Below are 22,781 nucleotides of genomic sequence, written 5' to 3'. Positions count from 1 at the left end.
AGTTCTCATTAAAGGAATTTCAAACACCATACTTAGGCTTTATCTGTTGTCTACAATCCTATTGCTATGTCCATTAGCAGGGTACATCCAAAATGAAGCCTTGAAAAAGGCGTCCCGATTCCTCCTCACTCTGCCTTTAATACATACAGAGAGGTATGTACTTCGTTGCTTGGTAACAAGCAACTAGACATGTCATTCCACTCGCTGCATTTTAAATTTAATTTTGTCCTTTAAGAGATAGGTGGATTGGCTAATTTTGGATATATACTCATTCTGATCAGACTTGGTTTAATACTAAATGGGGGAAAAACAGATAAATAGATAAACAATTTTAAAAATCTTTTTATTTCTTAATGCAGTTCCTGAGATCACAGCTTGAAATATAGTACAATCCTGCTGCAGCTGTGGCAGATATTAATAAAAATAGTACTTTTGCTGCTCAAATGTTAAATAAAGCAGACATCTGAGCACTGAACCCGAACGAGCAAGCAAACAAAGGTCTCCTTGTTCTAACTCCAGAAGCTGCACTTTGTACTGCTCATGGCATTGCAGTCTCCTTTGCCCTCCCCTCTTGCTCTCTCAGAAATGCCTCTGAATAGATAGTAGGTGTCACTCTAGTGGGGTTGAAAGCATACAGAGGTGAAAAAGAAAAACAGTTATTGAAAAACTCCTAGGAAACATATATTCTGAGTTCTGATCATTTAGAAGAATGACGCTGCTGCACCTTGATATGAAAAAAATCAAATTAACCACAGTGGTTAGCACTGTGGCCCCACAGCAAGAAAGTTGCTGGTTCGATCCTCGGCTGGGGCGAGGTTAGGACAGTAGCCTTTCTGTGTGGAGTTTGCATGTTCTCCATGTGTATACGTGGATTCTCTCCGGGTGCTCCTCCCACCATCCAAAGACATGCATGTTAGATTAATTGGTGACTCTAAATTGCCCTTAGGAGTGAGTGTGAGCGTGAGTGGTTTTGTGTCTCTGTGTGGCCCTGCGATGGACTGGTGAGCTGTCCAGGGTGTACCCCGCCTTTCGCCCAGCAACTGCTGGGATAGGCTCCAGCTTCCTCGCAACCCTTCATCAGACTAAGTGGTTAGGATAATGAATGAATGAACTTATCCAACATGAGCTGAAGCATTTTATGGCTTTAATGTTGACATGCAGACTTAAGGTTACAGCACTGATAGTGTGTAAAAATATTTGCACTAATACTATGTACAGGTGAGGAACATGAGGATGTGAATTCAGTCTCTTTATTGCCCAAGGCCAAAAGTCAGGGAAGCAGAAAAAGTTGATTAAACTGAAATACTAGGTAGGGAAATAGTCACAGGATGAGCAAAGTCCTGAAAAATAACACACTTTGGATACTAATTAATTTGAGAATGAAAGTTTAAGTATATAATCTTTTGCAAAGGTTTTACCTGCTAAATGTAAATGTACTCAGAAAAAATCCTTTTATTTGCCAGTTAATTTTACAGACAAAAATCTGAATGTATTGGATCTTAAAAAGAACCCAAAAAATATAATTATGTGGTCATAATTTGCTATCAATTGTTTCTCGTCTGTTGATTACCTGTTTGTCACAATACATATTATCTCATAACCATGAAGATTACTTACATTGAGTTAAGAGGAGTTGAACTTCTAAATAATATACAGACTTTAGTTACTCTTGAACGACTAGATCAAACCTAGGTTAGATAGTTACTGACCCTCAATGTTTGCAATGTATAGATGCAGAGATATAAACTTCTATTTTTAAGTAGGTGGTGCAGTGGATTGAACAGCTGAGATTATCGGTTAAGGTTTATGGAAGTCCTCTGTCTCGTTTCACGCTTTGCTATAATATGATGGGGGATGGGGTGCTATTTAACCACCAGATCTCCAAAGCTGCAAAAAGAAGAATGGGGAAAAAAATAATAAAATAAAAGGAAAGTACTGGATGAAGTTGATTCATGAGTAACCGTGCAGCCTGCCATTGGGAAGAAAAGATAATGACAGAAAATCTCCAATGGATTTGTGCTCTTAAGAGATTCCCCTTGAAAGTTACTTCTGCCGCTGCATATGTCACAAGCTTAAAATGTGGGGGGAAAGGAAGAGTCTGATGTGTGGCAAGACTGTGGTTTTTAATGGAGCAAAGGATTCTATGAGCTAATCACAAGTTCATCACAGAGGAGGTCACTCAGTGACAGCTGCCAAGCTTTGGTTGACCGAGACATTAAAACAAGGAGAAACAGGAATATCTCATTTGTAATAAATTATTGAAAATGTCATATAATGAATCCCGTCTCCCGTCTCTGCAGGGTGCCTAGAGACACTGGAATTGCTGATTGCTCTGACTTCAAATGAATGCGCTGCATTTTGCATGAACCTATTAATATAGTCATGGAGAAAGTGTCAAGACATATTAGTAATAGCTTTTAAAGTCAGTGTATATAAGGTAAAATGTTACATAAATATAAAAATAAAAAAATCAAATAATTATATCCATTGGAGAAAGAAGCCATATTACCCACAATTTAAATTTGTTTAAGGTATTAGTGGTTTTATGAGTACTGTGCAGACTGTTTAACTTGCAATCGCAACACATATTGATGTCTAACACAGTTTAAATATTTAGATAATGAACACTATTGGTTTCTCAGTCCCTTATTTATTTGTGAACAAAAACTAATCTTCAAACTGTATTGCTCCTGATGGGTACCCTGTCACTAATCATGTTCATCAGCCCGTGTTGATGGAAAATTATGAAGTAATGAACATTCTCTCATTATTAACGACAATATGTGAAAATAATTTATTCCATTTTGTATATCAATACATGGCAAAAAAAAAAAAGCTTATCAGCAGATGATTGTGTCTAAATGTCAATGCTTTATTCCTCAGGATAACTTCAAGAAATTATCAGTAGGGAATACTAATTGTTGCATTAAAGAAAACATTCTGTATGTATAAATGCAAAATGGACTGATTACAAAAAAAACTATACTGTAACAATTTTTAGAGATTTAAGATAGTTTGATGTGAAAATCAACACATAAAATGACAAAAAAAAAAAGTGTTTTATGAGTCATGGAGATATAATCCAAATCTACTGAAACAGTCTGGATATATGTTACTAAATATGTGTGCAGAACTGTTGCTGTTGTACTTGTTGACAGCAGGTTACAGCAACTGTTCACAGAGTAACATCCATTAGTTATCTCAGAGACCAAATGAGGGAACATCTTGTATGACTGAACACATGTACCCTATGGTGGGAAGTTGGCTAGTTGGGACTTGGACCTACGATCAGAGCTGATCTGGAATAAATAACATGAAAACAGGAGCTGTGTGGGAGCTTTTGGACTATTTCTATGAAACATCAGACAAAAAAAAAAAGGCAATGAAACAGTCTTGTGTGGTATATTTCTGTTTCTATTGGAAGTGTTGCCTATGTTTGCTAATATGTACAGCTATATTATAAAAAGTATTTTGTTAACATTAAACAAGTTCAGGCTGCACGGTGGCACAGTGGTTAGCACTGTGGCCTCACAGCAAGAAGGTCACTGGTTTGATCCTTGGCTGGGGAGGGGTTTGGTCAGTGGCCTTTCTATGTGGAGTTTGCATGTTCTCCCCGTGTATGCGTGGGTTCTGTCCGGGTACTCCGGCTTCCTCCCACCGTCCAAACACATGCATGAAAGGTTAATTGGCCACTCTAAATTGCCCCTAGGAATGAGTGTGAGCGTGAGTGGTTGTTCGTCTCTCTGTGTGGCCCTGCAATGGACTGGCGAGCTGTCCAGGGTGTACCCTGCCTGTCGCCCAAAGCCAGCTGGGATAGGCTCCAGCTTCCCCGCAACCCTGAATTTGAATAAGCGGTTCAGAAAATGAATGAATGAATAAACAAGTTCAGCTCCCATGACTCCTTAATGTATACAGTGACTTGCTGTCAAATACATACAAAATTTAAATAATGACAAAACAATGCTGATTTTAGTCAATAGTATCAACAACAGGCATTATTACAATTTTAATATAAAAATCTTAAGATTGTTTTTGAGCATCCTTAAGATAATCTCATCTACAGAACTGAAACTAATAAATGTGCCTAATAAATTCTCATTGATCCAATAATTTGTTAACCAAATCATTTACTATACAGAGCAAAAATAATCCTCATAATGGAAAACCTGTGGAATTATTCTGGTAGAAATTAATGGAGTGGTAATAATTTAAAATAGTTGCCTGTTCTAAATGTCAGAAGGGAGGACATTTCAGCATTTAGTCATTTTTTAGTCTGCCCGTAATTATATATGACAAATGACTTGCAGTGGGAACAGGCTTTAAAGGTCCAAGAGGTGTCATATATGCTATTAAATGAAACCTTACTGTGCAAAAAAGAAATATAACACTATTAAAGACAAATAACTGGTATTTATTCAGTCATAACATATAATGAATAATAATTAGTCTGGTAAATTGTTAGGAAAAAGTCATTTAAAAGCTGAAAAACATGGACAAAAAACTATATTACATGACTGCATAGTCACAGAAATAAGCAATCCAGCTCAAAGCTGCAGCAATATACCTGATGTTGTAGTACAAGCACACTTCTAGTTTTCACATATCCATAGTCTTTGATTTTTCATTAAAAAAATAAAAATATATTTAACAGTGCAAGGCAGCAAGACATACATTTCATCTTCTACCTGATACATGTTTATTGCATTTTACAAAATAGAAAATAAAATAGAAATTAGGACATTGTGTTTCTGTTTAGATGTGCAGGAAGAAAAGAGGACCAAAAATGTATTTGCAGTGGATCCCATTTTGCGACTGAACTCTTAGTTTGCCCATTATATAATCTAAAATGGTCAGGCAAAAATAGAGAGCAGGCTGAACATTATGTCCAAAGAAAATTCAAAGCATGTTCATACTTTTGCTTTTCTGCAACTTAGAAATGCAATCCATTTTTGTTGTTCATGCGAAAGATATGCATGTAATTTGAGACATAATGGGTACATTTTTCATTATGCATTACATCTGAAATGTTTTAAGAAAAAAGTCCAAATTGTTTTGATCCTGCTGTTCAGTGTTTCTGTCCAAACACCATTCTGCAATAATGCATGGTAGATTCTGCACTCCTATTACCCTCTTCTTCTCTATTTTTATGTTGTCTTATGTCCATGGAGATTCAATTACACTGGCTGAACATTGCTGATTTATACAACTATTCAGTGCTGTCTGATTTAAAATCAGAAAAATACACAGAAACATGCATTTATCAGCGCTTCAAATGGCCATAATGGGGTAAAAGGATAGCCATTTACACTCATTTGGCACACTTTTATCTTCTACTGTCTAACAAGCCGATCTAAATAGGAAAATGAAGCCGCTGATACACTTCAATTTTCTCCAGCTTAATAGTTTCTGATTCAGTTATAACAATAAGAATTAAACAGTACATGGACACACATATTTTCTTCTTCACCCATATATATATATATATATATATATATATATATATATATATATATATATATATATATATATATATATATATATATATATATATATGTGTGTGTGTGTGTGTGTGTGTGTGTGTGTGTGTGTGTGTGTGTGTATATTCATGTAGAAAGAAACTGGATAAAGTGGACTAGAAAGATAAACTGGCAGATATTATGTTGAATCGTGTAGCCATTACAGGGAGTTAATTTCCCACAAATTAACTGTCTCACCTTGTACCATCGGTGACTTGAAGAAAATTATATGTTTTAAATCAGCTCTTTACAGCACTGTTGATGAGAGGCAGAACTCCCTAGAACATTGGCTGCATATCAGACAGGCACATCGACAATATTGTGAACCCACTGACAATAGGGCAGACAGGCTATTCAACCCCGGCGATCGGGGTGTTTGGGTGTCATGAGCCTCTAAATGTCCACATTCCTCTGCAGTAAGCGTGTTGCCAGCTCCCTGTTTCAGTGCTCTGTAGAGCAGAGCTGAATGGACAGCTACTATTGTGTGCCCAGATAATGCACTTCAGTCATCCTTAGTGACATCCAATCCTTAGTCATAACCAAAAAGGCTCAGAAGCTGAAAGGATTTTGATTCCTAAGATATACAGGGACAAAAAGGAGATTTCATAACAAGATTAAGGGATGTGATCGTTTTGCATACTAATTATACTCACCAGCTATACTATGAGCTGTGTTGTATTTCTGACTGGAAATGTGAAACAGCACTGGAGCTGTTTTTGATCTACACTTGTTAGATGCCGCTGGGTGGAAAGCAATTAAGTAATCATGTTTAGGTTAAATTGGACTTCATTTACTCTTTTCTTTCATATAGCACTTAATATTCCAGACATGGCAGTCTGCAGGGCAAGCTTGTGGCGTGGTAATCAATTCTGTACATTGGTCCACAGTAAGATCTTGAATGCCTAATTGACCACAGTAATGGCGCATAGCTGTGTGGTGGTGGACGATGAAGACATGCATATTAAGAAACAATTAATTTCCAATACTGATGTCACTCCTGGCTGCTTCTGCTGCTTCTTATAACAAGGAGATGTCATTGATAAGTAAATGACAAGATAAGTCATTTCATACTCCATCGACAGTGTGATTTTTTCCGGATAGGAGTCTAATAAGTGTAGTATTCAGAGGTAACTTTTATTGTTTCCATTCTTGACTTCATGTGGCTTCTGACATCATAATGGCTGCTGTAGGGATTGCCAGTGTGCATGGCATTGAGAATGGTGGCGATCAGTTATGTATTGTTCTTTTCCTCCCAAACATAATATACATAATACAGCTTATGTTCAAAAAGATGTTGTTGATTTCAAAACAGAATGAGTGATTTGTAATTCTTTTTCTTCATTACTATTATTATTATTTTTATTATTATTATAAATCAATGCTGCTTCTCTTTAAGATATTTTATTTTCTAATGTTTCAAAAGATTGAAAATTAATCTAAAAGTTAGTACAAAAACATTTGAAAGAAAATATGTTTTAATTTGTTCATTAGTTGTCATAAGTATAATCCCAAAGCTTCTTTGATATGTACGGAAGCGTAGAGCTGTCATCCTCATAAAAAAAAAGTTTGGGCCTTATTACGTTATAACGTGATAGTTTTATTGTAAAAACGAGAAACGTTTCATGTTATCACGTTATAACGTGATAACGTGATATGTTTTAATGTAAAAACGTATAAACACTTGAACGCTGGCGGGATTACATCTCTCAGCTGGGCCAGGAGCGCCTTGGGACCCCCCCGCAGAGTTGGCGAATGTGGCTGGGGAGGGGGGCTTCCCTGGTTACTGCTGCCCCCGCGATCAGACCCCTGATAAGCGGTAGAAGAGGGATGGATAGATGGCACTTGGATGCACCGATGATGTTTGCATTCACACCGATTCTCGTGCCCTCAAGTTTCAATTAGAAATTATGTCACGTCATGGAGATTGGACTCATTTTTCCTTCTGTACAGACCCATGCCTTTTAAAACTGTCCTTAAACTACGTATATTTATTACAATGGATCGAAAGTGTTCCAAAGCACCATCATTTCACAATGTCTCAACCCAAGTATGAAGAAAAACTCTATCAAGTCCTGTATGAGCCATTTGTGATCTCCTAAGTCGAAAATGACTAAGTTCACGTTTTCAGATACATATGTTTCACGTTTTTTCAATAAACTTATCACGTTATAACGTGATACGTTTCACGTTTTTAGAATAAAACTATCGCGTTATAACGTGATAAGGCCCGAACTTTTTTATGGGGATGACAGCTCTACGCTTCCGTAGATATGTACTTCTTACATATGTACATGTGTACATACATGAAATAAGAAGTATTATCAAACTTAAACTTAAAAATCTGCTCATTCTTATTCATTATTCTTTGTCCTAGTTTTACATTTCCAAACTTGTGCATTTTACTTTTGCTGTTTGCTTTTTTAAGAAAATGAAAGATCCGTTAGTCTTAACCTCTAGCAAAAGAATAAAGAAATAAAATCATTGACGAAAGTTCCACAGAAAAAGGCAATCGGCTGAGTAGTGGATCAGTCTGTGGAATATTGCACGGTTTCCAGAGGTCATCAAGTGGCCAAATCCCCTGTCTTTTGAACTAAATGCTCCTCACGTCCTGGGACTGAATCCCTGCAGAATATTCTCTCCTATGTTTTCACCTGCCTTTCTCCCTCAGCACTCAACAGTCTAAATAAAGAATGGGAAATTGCATAAAAGAATGCAAACCTCACTTGAAATGAAAATCATTTAAAGATCACAGGAGTTCACCTTTCATTGATCAGAATTAATTGAAGATCTAATCAATGCAGAGCTAGGAGCAATAAAATAAGCAGCTCAGTATGCAGGTCAAATATATTCTAAATAATGTGCTTATTCCTTAAGTTAAATTTTTATTTGATTGGCAAGCTTGTTAAGGTAAACAAATGCTATACTTAAATCACAATGGTGAATAGTAATTAGCAGGTCGGACCATCATTTAGTGAAGAACTTCTCCATTTTAGTAAGCTTCTGTCAGGATAAAAGTCAAATATGAAATTCACTGACAGGGCAATAATCAAGTGGAATTAATAAATAGTATAAGAGCATAGTCAGAGGAATAGGAACAGTTATTACACCGCAATGCTGCTGTGCATGACTCTGAAGCTTTAACTAATGTGATCGTTCTCATGCTCCTAGACTGGGCATCAGAATCCATTAAAGGACAATTCTTTTGGGCCGCTGTTGTGCTCCAACTTGTCGGAGGACATTTCAGCAGCATGTCTGTGTCCTTGTAATTATTTTGGAGAGCATATTTGGTTTAACATGAGCTTAGCCAATGAGCCAAGACAGGGCATGTTGCAGGCATCTTCCTCATGACTAACTTGCATATGACACAATGTTCCTTGTGCTGATAGATGCAGGGTGGCAGTCTGAAGCAGTGGGTTTTACCCCTGCAAAGGATTCAACATGATTGGTGCTGTGGAAAAGCTGACAGCATGAATTATGAAAGTCCCATTAGAGGCTGTAGGAAATGATTTATCTTGCTACAAAATATGGTCATCCAACCACATTTGTTGCCATGGTTACTTAGTCCATATTGTGATTTGCTCATTTAATTTTTTAGGTGTATCATTTTCCATTTATTAGTGAGGGATTTCCATAGACAGCAAACCATGACTCTATTAAACGGAAGGTCACTGTTTGATATGCCAAGCAAAATGGTCTAGAAAAGGACAAGGTATGCGCTTTGAAAATTGGCTGCAGTCACAAAGGTGCTAAAAAATGTGTCATGTTTCTCACTTGACAGATGCATTGCTTGGCATGGTGGCGTTGAGCTTGGCAGTGCATGTGACTGTCAGGTTATCTGCTGGGGTAGTGTTTTTCTATGCCCATGCCAAGAGTTGCTGCCATAGTTTTCCAATGTCCCTTAGCAGGAACATTGTAGCAAAACATATCTGTGCAGATAACATGCATTCATTTTTACCTGCTGATAAAACAGAATAATAAAAAAGCCTACAGAAGACTGCTCCATTCAATGCTGAAGATAAGAATTTCACATTTGAAAGCGCCACAAAAATGTACCAAATGTTGTATCTATACCGTTCACATAACCTGACTTTCTGTGAAATGGTTTCATTAGTAATCCGCTTCCATCCTTGTTTCTGTCAGTGCACAGTAGTCCTTTCAGTTTGTGTCCCTGCAGCAGCCCCACTTTTAGTCACGGGTGGTTCAGCAGCATCGGCTTTTTGAAAAGGCTGGTGATTTTGTAAGTTATAAGCTGCAATCTTGACATTGCTTTAACTTTAAAATGCCCCAAAGGCAGATTTGTTTTGTGACAGCATCATGAGTCTGAAAAGAAAAGTGAAAGCATTGTTCAGTGAAGGCTGGGTTATAAGGAAATTAGTAGCGTTTTTTGTTTGTGTTTGTATTCTTTTTATTCCATCTCCTCTCATTGAAAAGCAAGTATTTGCTTTCAATCCCAGTTATGTTGAAGGTGCTTTTGCAGGATGCTCGCAGTGGTAGCATAATTCAGTGCAATGTTTAAACAGCTGAATCTGTGGCTTTTAACAGTATACATGTTTGGTTGAGTTGGAATGATTTGAAAACAGACTGCTGAAGCCTGTTCCCTGAAGTGTGAGGAAAAAGAGGAGGAATGATCTGCTCACAGCACCCAGCAACAGGGCTTCTTGATGCAGTGCTTTGATAACGTCAGAGCTCCATCTAGGTCTCTTTGTGAGGTACTGCTCAATAACCTTGTAATTTAACATTGTGCTGTAAATTATCAGTGTAACCACCCATAACCAATTGTTTGCCAATACAATAGTAATGCTAAAATATTTGTTCCTTTGCTTGAGTGTATGCAGAGCTCTTGCCTCGACACACTCCCTCTAATTTTAGGTGAGTTCACATGACTTTTCAATGAGGTGCAGAAGCAGTTGCACAGAATTTTAATTTGGCTTCAATCTCAGCCATTAGGAGAGTCAACAGGAAGCAAACAGATGGCAGAAGGAATATGATGGATAATTGTATGTCTCAGAGGACAATTTGTAATTTGTATCTGATTCCGTGCAACCCCCTCATTTTCTTAATGAGGGACTAATTGGTTTTTTTTTTTTTTTTTTACATTGGCCAAAGCATATGGTCCCACCAATAGTGAGAGCTTTACATAATGGCGGTAAGGAGATATCTTGAAGACTTCCAAAAAAGGTAATGTTGGACAAACAACTAAGACTCAGTTTTGAAATGGAAATGTATTCATGTGCAGTTGGAAGAATTCTGTCTAAAATTTTCTTTACTTAGTAAGGAGGAAAACAGCAGGTTGAAGTGAAATAGATATGGCCTTTTACTTGCAAGGAGTTCAACAATACACCACAGCATGATGAAATGAACATCAGCATATGATGGAAGGAGAACTGTCGGTTTTTTATATCGTCTATCTCCGGCAGTACTGAGGACGTAAGAAACATCTGGCAGACGCAGATAACAAAACTGAGAAATTTAGGAAGTCATCATGCACATGCTTCCTACAAAACTTTATTGTCACACTGTACTTAAGTATAGAGATATCATATATATATATATATATATATATATATATATATATATATATATATATATATATATATATATATATTTATTTATATACATAATGATACATTTCTCCAACAAGTGCTAAAATATTTTCTGCTTTCATAACATCATGATCATTATGTCAGTCATTATCATATTTATCATTGTTGACACTGACAAGTAGTTTTAACCAGTTCTTGCTAAAACGATTTAAACATAGAAGTAGAATCCGCAGTAAAAATAAATGCATGTTTGGTGACTTCTTTTTAATGCTTTCTGTGCGGTTGGACATTATAATTGATTTTATTATTGATTTCCACTTGAATGTGTGGTTTTTTTTTGTTTTTTTTTGTTAGTTCTGCTCAGGTCAGAAAACTTTATTCATCCCAAATGGGTAATTCAGTTTAACAGCTTTCTCAGTTCACACTGTTAAGCACAACAACACAAAAACATGTCAATGAGAGCAGATTAGTGTCTGCCACCATCTTCACAAATCACTTTATACGACCTTTTACAAATAATCAGGTGATAACAATGTCAAAAGTAAAACCACAAGCCCAAAAAAAGAACAAAAAAACCATTGTAAACATTAAGCAGTCTTTACTTATAATGATGTTTAGTAATAAAAAGAAGTTTGAAGCCATCTGAATAAAAAGGTTTGCTGAACCTTTTTCTGTATTGATGTTGAAGTTAAGCATTTAACAAGCTCTAATTGAGGCTTATGTAATAAGACTTTTCATCGTCAAGCATTACTTGCTCCTTTCATTGTAATTAATGAGCTAAAATTGACCAAAAATGTTGCAGCTTTGCTGTGAACGTTGAATAAAAGATCAAAGACAAGCATAGGTTAGCGGGGCTATTCCTCTTCCTTGCGTACATGGACTGTTGTGTCTATTTTAAGACACTTACTTCTTTCAGGGTGCTGTGGAAATGAAGTACCTCTCATTAAAACCTGCATTTGTGCCAGTCAGTCAGTCAGTCAGGAATGCATGGAGGGCAGTAAGTGAAACGCCCCTGATAGAAGCTACTCATAGGGGATTCTGAGTAAAGGCTCATTTCATGCAAGGTTAGACACATCAGTCATTGGACATGGGGCTGGTTTTTACTGCCTTTCAATAAAATTACACATGGAACGTGTCCACACAGTGAAGAGAAACCTGGAAATGAAATGTCTAGCGCTGGATCCTCTACAGCTGACGTGATCACTGTCAGCCTAAGCTTTACAGTCCCTCCATGCAGTGGATCAAAGCCTAAATGGTGACAAAAGGTCACAAATCCTGGAAACTTACATTCAATTTTTATTGTACGTCATATATTTATTAGTAATCACACATGGTTGTCTCTGAAAATACTGTCACCAATCAGAATAAAGCCAGCTTAAAGGAGGCAGAAAAGCTTTCAACCTACCAAATCAGGGACATGTGCTTGTTTGGCATGGGCAGGAAAATACAAGCTGGTGGTATCCATGTGAGGACACCTCTGACATTGTGATGATGGCCTGCGTAGAACACAGCATATGCAATTACACTTCTCCCTCAAACTTGAGCCCTGTTGTCCATCTGTTTTAACCCTATCATGTGCAGAGGTTATACCCTAGCGATGAGTAAGTTACAGCTGCTGCATCGCTGTAACCAGAGCAAAGATTTTTTCCACTGTTTGCCCAGAGCTTTTACATGGTTTTGATATTCTACACAACAGCTGATCCAGTAGTTGTTTAGTTTTTTGCATCCTCTTAAGTGACCAGACAAGTCTGACCATATAGATAAACATATAAAGCGGTCTGGCTCAAAAGCCAAGCAGCATTTTCATTTCAGCTTTTCCTTTTCTCATTTCCAGCCTCTTTATTGCTCACCTATTTGTTAATGAACCCTAGCAAGCAGGAAAAAAAGGCTGCCATTTTAAAATCATGGTACAGCATGGCAGCAAAAACTGTCTTTGCTTAAACCTTTTTTTATTATTTGGAAAAATAATCATCACCTTGACATATTAGTAGACTGTGGTAGGAAGTTAGTACTCATTTGTATCTGCTGAGAGTCAAAAAAGTATGTAAAGTCTCCCTCTGAAGCTCTCTGACTTCAATACTTTTTGAGATATTTGTTTGTACGCAATATAACACAAAAGCTGCTTTTATGAAACTTGGTGGAGAAGTGCAGCATGGATAATGGAGCTGAACAAGATTACTTCCTTTAAAACTGTCAAATCATGAGACAGTGTGTTGGCCTTGGCCTTGGCAGAGGACTGTGCTCTCCAAGAGCTCCTCCATTACTGTCTGATAGAGATTGCAATTTCATGTAAGGACAATGAAATGAACAGGGAAAATAATGACAAATGAATATTGCTGTTTAATAGTGGCAAAAGCAGTTTGGACTTTAGTACCTGAAGTTTCCAAAATATTAAGCAGGTATTAATCTTGCTGGCAACCCTGCCTGCACATGTACAATATAGATTTGGATTTATGTATAAATAGAAAATATGCAACAAATCATGTTAATAATAACTTCATTGTAAATTGACAGAATTCCCAACATGATATCTATTTATTCTGCAAGAGATATTCAATTCAAATGTAACTTATTCCAAATTTCATTCATTAAAAAATCTTAACAAGCTAATTGAGGTTTGCATTTAAAAACTATTTGTCATGACCTTAGTTTAGTATTAAAAGCTCTTTGTGGATCAAAAGATGGTAACTATTGGTGGCTTGCTATTTTAGGCAAATGTATTCCACATATTCCATTAATGTGTACCAGTAGAAACAGCCCTATTTCTGAATTTGGTCAGTTGTGCAAAATTTAATGGAGACTGGAAGTTCTCATTTCTAAAAGCCCCAAAACAATTTCTTTGCTAACAATGCATGGCTGTGAGGTAACATGTAAATCACACGTTGCAAAAAAAGTTGGGATTGTCTCTCCTTTGTTGTTGAAGCATGATGGCTGATGGATATCAATAATAAGTTCTCTCTTTAGTCCTGACTGAATGACAGACACCTCATAAATCTTAAACTTAATTTTCTCTAAAGCATACCGTCTCTACGCTCTGAATACTGGCCAACAGCAGTAGAGCTGTTCCTAAGTAATGACACACTAAATGCATCATCTGCGCTTTCCCGACTTGCAATACTCTGAAGACACATTGTTTTTTGGCTGCTTTGACAAATGACAAAAGCTTATCCCTCTAGTTATTAAAATTCTGGGTTGTCTCTCATGTTTTACTGATATATGGCCACAGGCTTGAATACAATCCTGGTAGTTCAATTAAGCTTTTTTCTCAGTAGTTTTCAAGTTCTGTGTTTTGACATTATGCTCTTTTTTGTTTTACTCGAGGCTCTCTGAAATGCAATGATAGGATAAACATCTTGGATTTTTGCAACAAAAGAAACTCCAAACTTATTGAGTTAAAACTGAGACACATAAAGAGAGCTCTACTTTGTGCATAAGCAGATTTAACTTTTTTTTTTTTTTTTTTAATAGTCTTCTGTCCAGACTGGTGTAGATATAATTGCTTAAACATCAGCCATGAAATGATGAATCCACAATAATGAAACAATCATATTTTTTTTAAAAAAAGGGGTGAAGTTTGATTAATACAGCACATGCTCTGTAATAACTGTTTACCATTAACGTATCTTACAGACAGCACATTTAATGACAAATTGCAATGATTTTTTTTGTACTTTTCATCACAAGCTGCTTGGAGATTAATTAAGTGAGGCTGACTTCAGGGCTAATGTCACTGTTTAACAGAGCGAGTTGATCAATTCTTTGCAGAGGGAAGTAATTATATCTTTCCACCCACATTTACACATACATAAATTCACATATGCACATACTGTTAAAACTGAATTCAATGTGCTGTAAAACAATAAAAGGGAGTCACACCATGCCAAAATGTATAACACACATGCCAGCATCACATATTTCTTCATGTTGCCATTGCCTGATGTAAGCCAGAAAAAAGTCCTTGTAAAGTCTGATTACCGTGCCTACATAGACTAAATGACAAACCTAAAGCATGACCTTTTATCTTTCTCTTGGTGTCTTGGGTGAAAATTCTATGTGACTGGAACAAAAGCCAAAAAGCAGAAGTTCAACATGAGACACAAACATATTCCAAGGCTGAGGTCTTAAAATAACTTCAGACCCTTCACCTATAAATGTGGACTTTACACTTTACGTCTGTAAACAACTGCATCTTGCTTATTCGGCTGCATCTTGCTTATTCGGTGTATATTTGAGGCACCAACATTAACACACAGGATTAATAACAGTAGGCCTATCAACAGCAGTCCAGGGACTTGAATGAAATTTATGTAGATGTACATCTCAGGACTTAATACTTCATTTGCCATCCAACCTCCATATGTACATTTAAATATTTGTCTCAGTATTTTTGTAAAAATCACATTCATGAAGTACCATCTGATAGCTAATAGCTCATGACCCATTGTCAGTATGAAAAGCGTCGGGTCTTGTTGTCTCCCATACCTAGACAATCCAAACTCTCTGTTTGGTATGTCCCCCCCATAGTGGACCATGAAGTATGTGACTGTTCCTGTCTAAGTAAGGGTTACTTTGTGTTTAGTTTCATTTGTATGAATTAAAATAAGAAACCTTGAGGGTACTTTGTGTGTGTGTGCACGAGTGTGTGAGTTCCTGCAAAGGTTGAAACATTCAGGATGACAAAATCAAGAGAATTTTGCAAACAGAACAATGGGTTCAAGAAACCACGGGATACAGCATGACACACAGTAGGAAATAATATGTCACATTATTTTTAGCAGTCAGCCTGTCAGAAGTGAGCATTAGATTAACTTCCAGCTGTTTGTCCAACCATCCAACCATACCTGCATATTCTTTGTCCGGCATAAAAGTTCACACATTGCTTTCAGCCTAATTTCAGCAAAACAGCTGTGGGAGAAATCAAATCAGGCTGAAAGACCTTTGAACATGCTTTTGAAGCTTGTTACATGGTGCAGTCACAGTCCTAAAGATCCCAATCAGCGTAAAAAAGGCTGCGATGTTTGGTTCTACCTGGCGGCGTTCCTATTTTCATTATATCCGTTTTATATATTTAATTTTTTATGCAAAAACAAACATGGTTTTCTTGATGCTACACTGGGAAGTGATGTAGCTGTGCAGTCAGTCATGTTTTGTGCTGATTTGTTTGTATTTCTTAATCTAATTATGGAGCATATTTGTTGATGCAATTTGGTTAATGCCGCTTTTCTGATGAGTGGATCACAAAACTGGCTTTTTGTTGATGTGAGGAGATAATTAGTTCTAAAATCTTGAACTTTCTGTGCATCTGATGGGATCAATAGAAATGAAAGAGGCCGGTCAGTTTCAGCTTACTAAGGAGAACATGGGAAAAGTCAGGCACCAGATTAAAATAGAAGTGAAACATTGTCATCACTGGTTGATGCATTGTACTGTCTAATGTACTAACATAAATTACATGTCAATCTGTTGTTGATGCATCACCTGCATTGCCAATTTGCAAATAAAAATCATCTCATTAGGCCCACACTGACAGAAGTAATGCTGGTTTTAAATGAGAAATTGACTTCAAAATAATTTCTCTAAGTTATTTAAGTAAAAGATTGACTGTAGTGTGTTTAGATTTACTTAGCAGCTGATGCAAGTTCCTAGCATCACTTTTCTCAGTGTCGGAGCATTGTAATCATTTTGTCTTTGTTCCTGTATGGGAAACAAAGAAGACGTGCATCGTAGTATATACAGCTCAGAATACATTTGTAAAAAGGCTGCCTCTATTTTGAGCTTGGTCAATTTAAAAGAAGTGACACAAAGATGAGAATTAATTGAGGAAACCGTGGATCAACAGCATGTTATGTCCATGACCCCCCTCCTCTGTGGCTTTCTGATGGCTTACACATTTTTTATTTCATTTATTTTTGTTTTTATTTTATGGGTGAGCAGGAGGGTGGGAGGGAGGGAGCTGTTCCAACAAGGTGTTAGTGTTAACAAAAAACAAACAAAATGTGAAATTATCTGCATGTTTGCTATGTGTCTACGCTGTGCTTTCAAGCTCAATTAATACTTCCAACTCATCCTTAAAAATCCGTTGCATTGTTCTATGCCAGAGAAGGAAAACTTTAAAAAAAAAGAGAGAAAAGAAAAGAGAAAATCTTGTGTGGTCTTTGTTTCTAGCCATGTATTGCAGTTGCTTCAAATATCCTGAAAACAGAATGTAATAAGCTTTTGTTCTAAGAAGATCATGTCTAAGCCTAGCTTTCATATGAACCTCTATTTTGTCCCATAGAATATGGAATGATCGGAGAGCATACAGTAAAAAGTCAGCGGCCAAGATCAGTTCATGACACAAAGGCCCTGCAGGAGCAAGCTGAATCTGCTAAATTTATGGCACAAACTGGTAATACAATAGTTATGTTTCTTACTTTATATTTTGTTAACTAAACTTAATTTCATCATGCATGCTCTCTCTTGTACTTGCACTTTTAAGTGGAAATGTTTTGCATTATTATTTTTCCTATCCATTCTCTACTGCTACACATGAAAAAGGAAGATAAATTTCCCATTTTCTTATGAGTATTTACTTTGAACTTAGAGCCTAATTGGGTTTTGTGGGTTTGTTTGTTTTATTGTCACATAGTGAGCTGGGAAGTGGATTACTCACACATTATATTCATGGAGCATTAATTAAACAGCAGTTCAAAACTAAAGGACTGATGTAGTTAATCATTTCCTCCAAGGCGTGATAAATTAAATGTCATTCGATTAAAAAAAAAAAAAAAAAAAAAAAAAAAAAAAGACTCCTTCAGAAAAAATAAAACACATACTTTGATAAAGTTGAACTGATAGATGCTGCCCTTAGCGATAAAATGAAGCTTTGTGGCTTTATCAAGTGTAGCATCAAATAAATGATTGAAAGTGTTATGATCTAAATTAACAATGGCTTTCACATGCCATTTTCGTATTCGACGAAAATCTGACCAAACAAGTCGAAGTAAATTCGAGTAAAATGCTTATTTGATTGATTTAAATTTGTTTTCAGTTTTATTTTTTGTTTCTCTTTTTTTTTTTTTTTTTCATTTGCTTTATTGAAGTTAGTGCTTTTTCTTTCTGTGGGTGGGTTTATATGTAGCTGCTATTGAGATTTTTTCTTTTAATTATTGTTTTGATTTTTGGGAAATGTTTCTTTTCTTCTTTTCTTTTTTTCATGTGTTGTTCCATTTATAATGCTGTCCTTGTTTAAAAACTCCTTTCCTTTCATTGCCATTTTAATTTAGACACACTTTACATACATGCATCCTGGTACTAACATATATCCATTAACATATCTCCTCTCCATTTGCCGTAGGTATGTTGTTTCCCTGTCAAGTCTCATTGCTCTGCTTTTCTGTTTCTCATTCTCACACAATTTACTCTCCCTGTACTGCCTCATTTAACAAATTGATCCACCTTTCAGTCTATTTTATGATCTCCAAAATTAAATGCAGGGTTAAGATCCCTATTTGGCTGAATCTGTGTGTCCTGTGAAACCACTGAAAAACATATTGTGCTTAAAATTTGCAGATAATTTGATGACTTACAATGACATAAATGTATTCAGAGCTGCAATCAGATCTATATATTTCTCTGTATTACATTATTTCTGCAGAACACAAAGCCTAAAAAAAAAATAATACCTCACCTCAGGGTTTGACATAAGCAAACATCAATTATTCCGTGACTACTCTCACGTAGAATTTAGATCGTCCACTCACTTGTCACTAAATAATTTATTCGTTTGCATGCAGGCTATTATGGCTTTGGAATTCACCCCACTGCCTCATCATAAAATTCGATTTTTCATGGTTGTTTTTTTTAGTTCTTTTGTACCTTTTGGACCATGAAGCATGAAAGGATCAGTGTTACCTATTATTCATCTTTTCATTTAGTTTAAAAACGCATCTTGAAATTGACAGCCATGGCCCATTACTGTACTAATTGCTACAAAAATTACGGCTAACTGATTTTAAGTCAGCACACAAAGTTAAAGAAGTGCTAAAATGCACCATACAAGGAAACAAAATTTATCCTTATTTAGTGGCTTAGGTATTACTCATGTTTCCTTGAAGGCACTCACGAGTGAAGTGTGAATGTTCTGAATACAGGCTGCCTTCAGCCACATTCACAAATTTAGAAAAATAAAAAATATATAGATAAGGTTTGGATAGATCAAAAACTGAAGGCAAGCAGAGTATTTGCTCTGATGTTGTCAAAGGAACGATATCACCGCAGTGCAGGGGAATTCACATCTGAGACCTCTTTCTGAACTAACACCCATTAAATTCCATTTTAATTTTGCAGATGTTGTGTTTTTTGCATGACCCCATGCTATAAAATCTTTTTTTTTTGTTTTCTCTTTCGATGGTCAGTTTCTCACTTTTTGCTTTCATTAAGACGCATGCATTTTTTTTTTTTTTTAATCTAACTAAGGTGAAACAGCTAGATGTAACCCTGATGCCTAATGTTATGCCTTCTCTGTGATCTTTGCATAAATACGTGCTGAAACATCTTGTGAAAAGGCTGATTGTATTACACACCTCTCCTACATTATAAACATCATTCATTAAGCTACTCTTGTTGAGTGCAGTCACAAAAACACTCTTGTGCTGCATACAAATCAAATCACTTGTTAAACTAATTAAACTGCCGATAGAGTATTCATCAAAGATCACACAAAGGTAGCATAGACTGTATAATAGTGCTCTTGTAAATCCTAAGGACCCCACCTCAACCCAAGGCAATTCATGTTGGCCCCTACCCACATGACTCAACCCTGCCCACATCGCCCCACCCCGTCCTTGCCGCAGGACCATATTGCTGCATATAACTAGTGTCACCCTTCTCCCACACAGGTGAATCAGGTGCAGAGGAGTGGTCCCAGTGGAGCTCATGCTCTGTAACATGCGGTCAAGGGTCGCAGGTGCGAACAAGAACATGTGTCTCACCATACGGAACACACTGCAGCGGCCCTTTAAGAGAATCAAGGGTTTGCAATAACACTGCCCCTTGTCCAGGTAGTGTTAGCCGCAGATTCTTGAATATGAATGTTTTTGCTTCTTTGTTGTTTAATGGGAGGAAATGTGATGCTCTGTTTTAACAAATCTATGAATGTGTCTCTTGAAGAATGTACTGTTATTATTTTTGCAGGTGTTTTAATTAATCTGTGGTCTTTCTTTGAGGTTACTTAGTGACTGTTGTTTGTTTTTCCTTTCTTCATTGTCACTTTTGTGTTTTCCATTTCATATAACTGTAAAACAATTCATCAGCGCTGAAATAGTTTCATGACATGTGGATATGCATGGAGCTTGGGGAGCCGTAGACACTGATATCGTCAGGATCGTTTCCTTGAAGGTCAACTGTGCATTTTAAAATAGCTTGGCAGCATTTCTTCAAACATGCTAGAAGGCATTTCGTCTTAAACCCATGATGGCATGGCAGATGAGTCACTGGTAGTCAGGTATCAGCATCAGAAGCTTTTCTGACAGGTGACTATGGCGCGCTAATGTTTGTTAGGATGCATCTGACAAGAAAGCTCCCTTGTCACCATTCTCCATTTTTGGAAATGTGTTCAAGGTAAAAAAAAAAAAAAAAAAAAAAAGACGTATTTAGTAATATTATGCTGCTCTTATGTTAAATCAAGATATTTGATAGTGCTAATAAGGACACCATTAGACTTTTGCCTAATGGAATCATATATTCTTAAGTAATCAGGCCCGGTAAAGCGTACTACAAGCCGCATCCTTTTCCAGCTTGATCTCTGATGTGATGTACTTCACTTTTAGATGTTCCATGTGTAAAAGGGAAGTTTGTAGTTTTCTAAGGGTCATTCTCTCGCTGAACGTGGACTCTGGCAGCTAGAAAGTGGATGAGTCATTTCAAAAGAGCCTAAATCATAGTTCTTTTTGTATCTCTTTCCATTTTGGCCATTACTATTTAACTCAGAGAGCCAAAATAAAAAAAAATTAAAAAAAGGAACATTTCCCAGCAAAACAAAAAAGAGACAGATAAAAAAAACAAAAAAAAACAAAACTCCCTTTCCCACAATTCTTATTTTAAGACATAAACATTTTCCTGAATGTATCATTAGATCTGTAGACATGCATGCTCTCACAACTAATTGTGGATGCTGAACATCCATCTACACATTAATGCAGAAAAAAACACCAAATCTGATTACATTAGACAAATCCCCAAAACGAATTTTGTATTTAATTACTTGAAGCAAACAGTTAACATTTTTTAATTTCTCACAAACTAAGTCCTGATTTTTATGTTTGGTCATATTAAATGCTTTTTAGTCTTGTAAAATCTTTTTACTGACATCAACAGACTAAAACAATGTGTTTATACACACACACACACACACACACACACACACACACACATATATATATATATATATATATATATATATATATATATATATATATATATATATATATATATATATATATATATATATATACATAGATAGATAGATAGATAGATATAGATATATAATTTTCTGTGAGGCAGACTGATTGACTGTTTATGTTGTCTGGAGTAAGCTGGGATGAAATAATATCTCTAAAACACAGTGAATAACTTCCAGTCTAAAAGCAGCCTCACCATCACCGAAAACAGTAACATCATCTGAGGTCTCTCACTGCAGGCTGAGATCAAGCATGCTGTTGGAAATCCTGGGGTTCCAGACGAATCGGGATGTCATCCTCAACATCCTCAGCACAACACATCTGCCAAAATATGTTTTATGAAGTACATGTAAATGGCTAGTTTTTTCTCCAACCCAAACAACAAAGTCCATGCTTTTTTTTCTTCCTCTGAATTTTATTCAGACAAAATAGACCAGGAACTTTGATTATATCTGACATTTTCACCATGTAGGATTTACGTACAGTGCTCACAGGCAGTGCAAATGCAGGATTAAATTCTTAGACTGGAGCAGAGATTAGGACATGTTTGGGGTCACATGGCAGCATCCCAGTTTCTGCTATTAAAAGAAATCACCAGTTTATCAGTTTAGCATTTCTTTTTTTCTTATTAAAAGACTCAAATGCAGGTAAAACCAGAAACAGTATAGATTTAACCAGCATGTCTGTCAGTGTATTTTTCATTATGCTTAATTCCATCCTATTAAATGGTCCTAAACTTTTAAAAGTGGTCACCTAACTAAATGTAATAGATTTCACTTCTAAAACATCCTTCAGTACCTTTCATGGAGTAAGGTTATGTGGTGTTTGTTGCCATATAAAAGCAATTAAATAAATAAAAAAATAAAAACATCCTCCTCGGGCTGCAGTATCAGACGGGAGTGGTGCAGACAGCAAGTGCAGTACATTGTAGCTGATGTTAGCAATGCAACACAGACTTAAATGACAGTGTGCAGACATGTTTTTTCCTGACACCAACACATTTCTCACTGCGGTGGAATACGGCCAACCACAAGAGAAAAGGTTTGCCTGCGCTCGATATGTCTTAAACGTCTTTGGTTTCAGTGCTGTGAGTTATCTAGCTACTTCAGGCTGCGGCTAATGGTTGGAGTTAAATATGTTGGTCATATATGTTAAGAACAGGCTATTTTAAAACTCACATCATCTATGCAGGAAATAATTGATATAGTGGAAAAATAATATTTTTCTTTTGTAAATGTTCTTTTAAGTGTGATTTTTTTCATGAATAAAAGTCTCTGCATTGT

The 22,781-nt window shown here is 36.4% G+C and overlaps 1 protein-coding gene across 1 annotated transcript in view; it reads left to right on the top strand.

The window, feature by feature from the left end:
• Positions 1–22,781, top strand: part of adgrb3 (adhesion G protein-coupled receptor B3) — a gene marked incomplete at both ends in the record, with an annotated part of 105,112 nt that overhangs the window by 27,964 nt on the left and 54,367 nt on the right. Inside the window, 2 exons of the mRNA XM_079248922.1 lie at positions 17,337–17,447; positions 19,939–20,100. Of these exons, the coding sequence (XP_079105048.1) occupies positions 17,337–17,447; positions 19,939–20,100 (273 nt within the window). The remainder of the gene's footprint in view (positions 1–17,336; positions 17,448–19,938; positions 20,101–22,781) is intronic.

The sequence above is a fragment of the Telmatherina bonti genome, assembly GCF_933228915.1.
Source record: "Telmatherina bonti genome assembly, chromosome: 11".
NCBI lineage: Eukaryota > Metazoa > Chordata > Actinopteri > Atheriniformes > Telmatherinidae > Telmatherina > Telmatherina bonti.
Note: the sequence above shows the minus strand (reverse complement) of the source record. Positions and strands in the feature narration are given on the sequence as shown.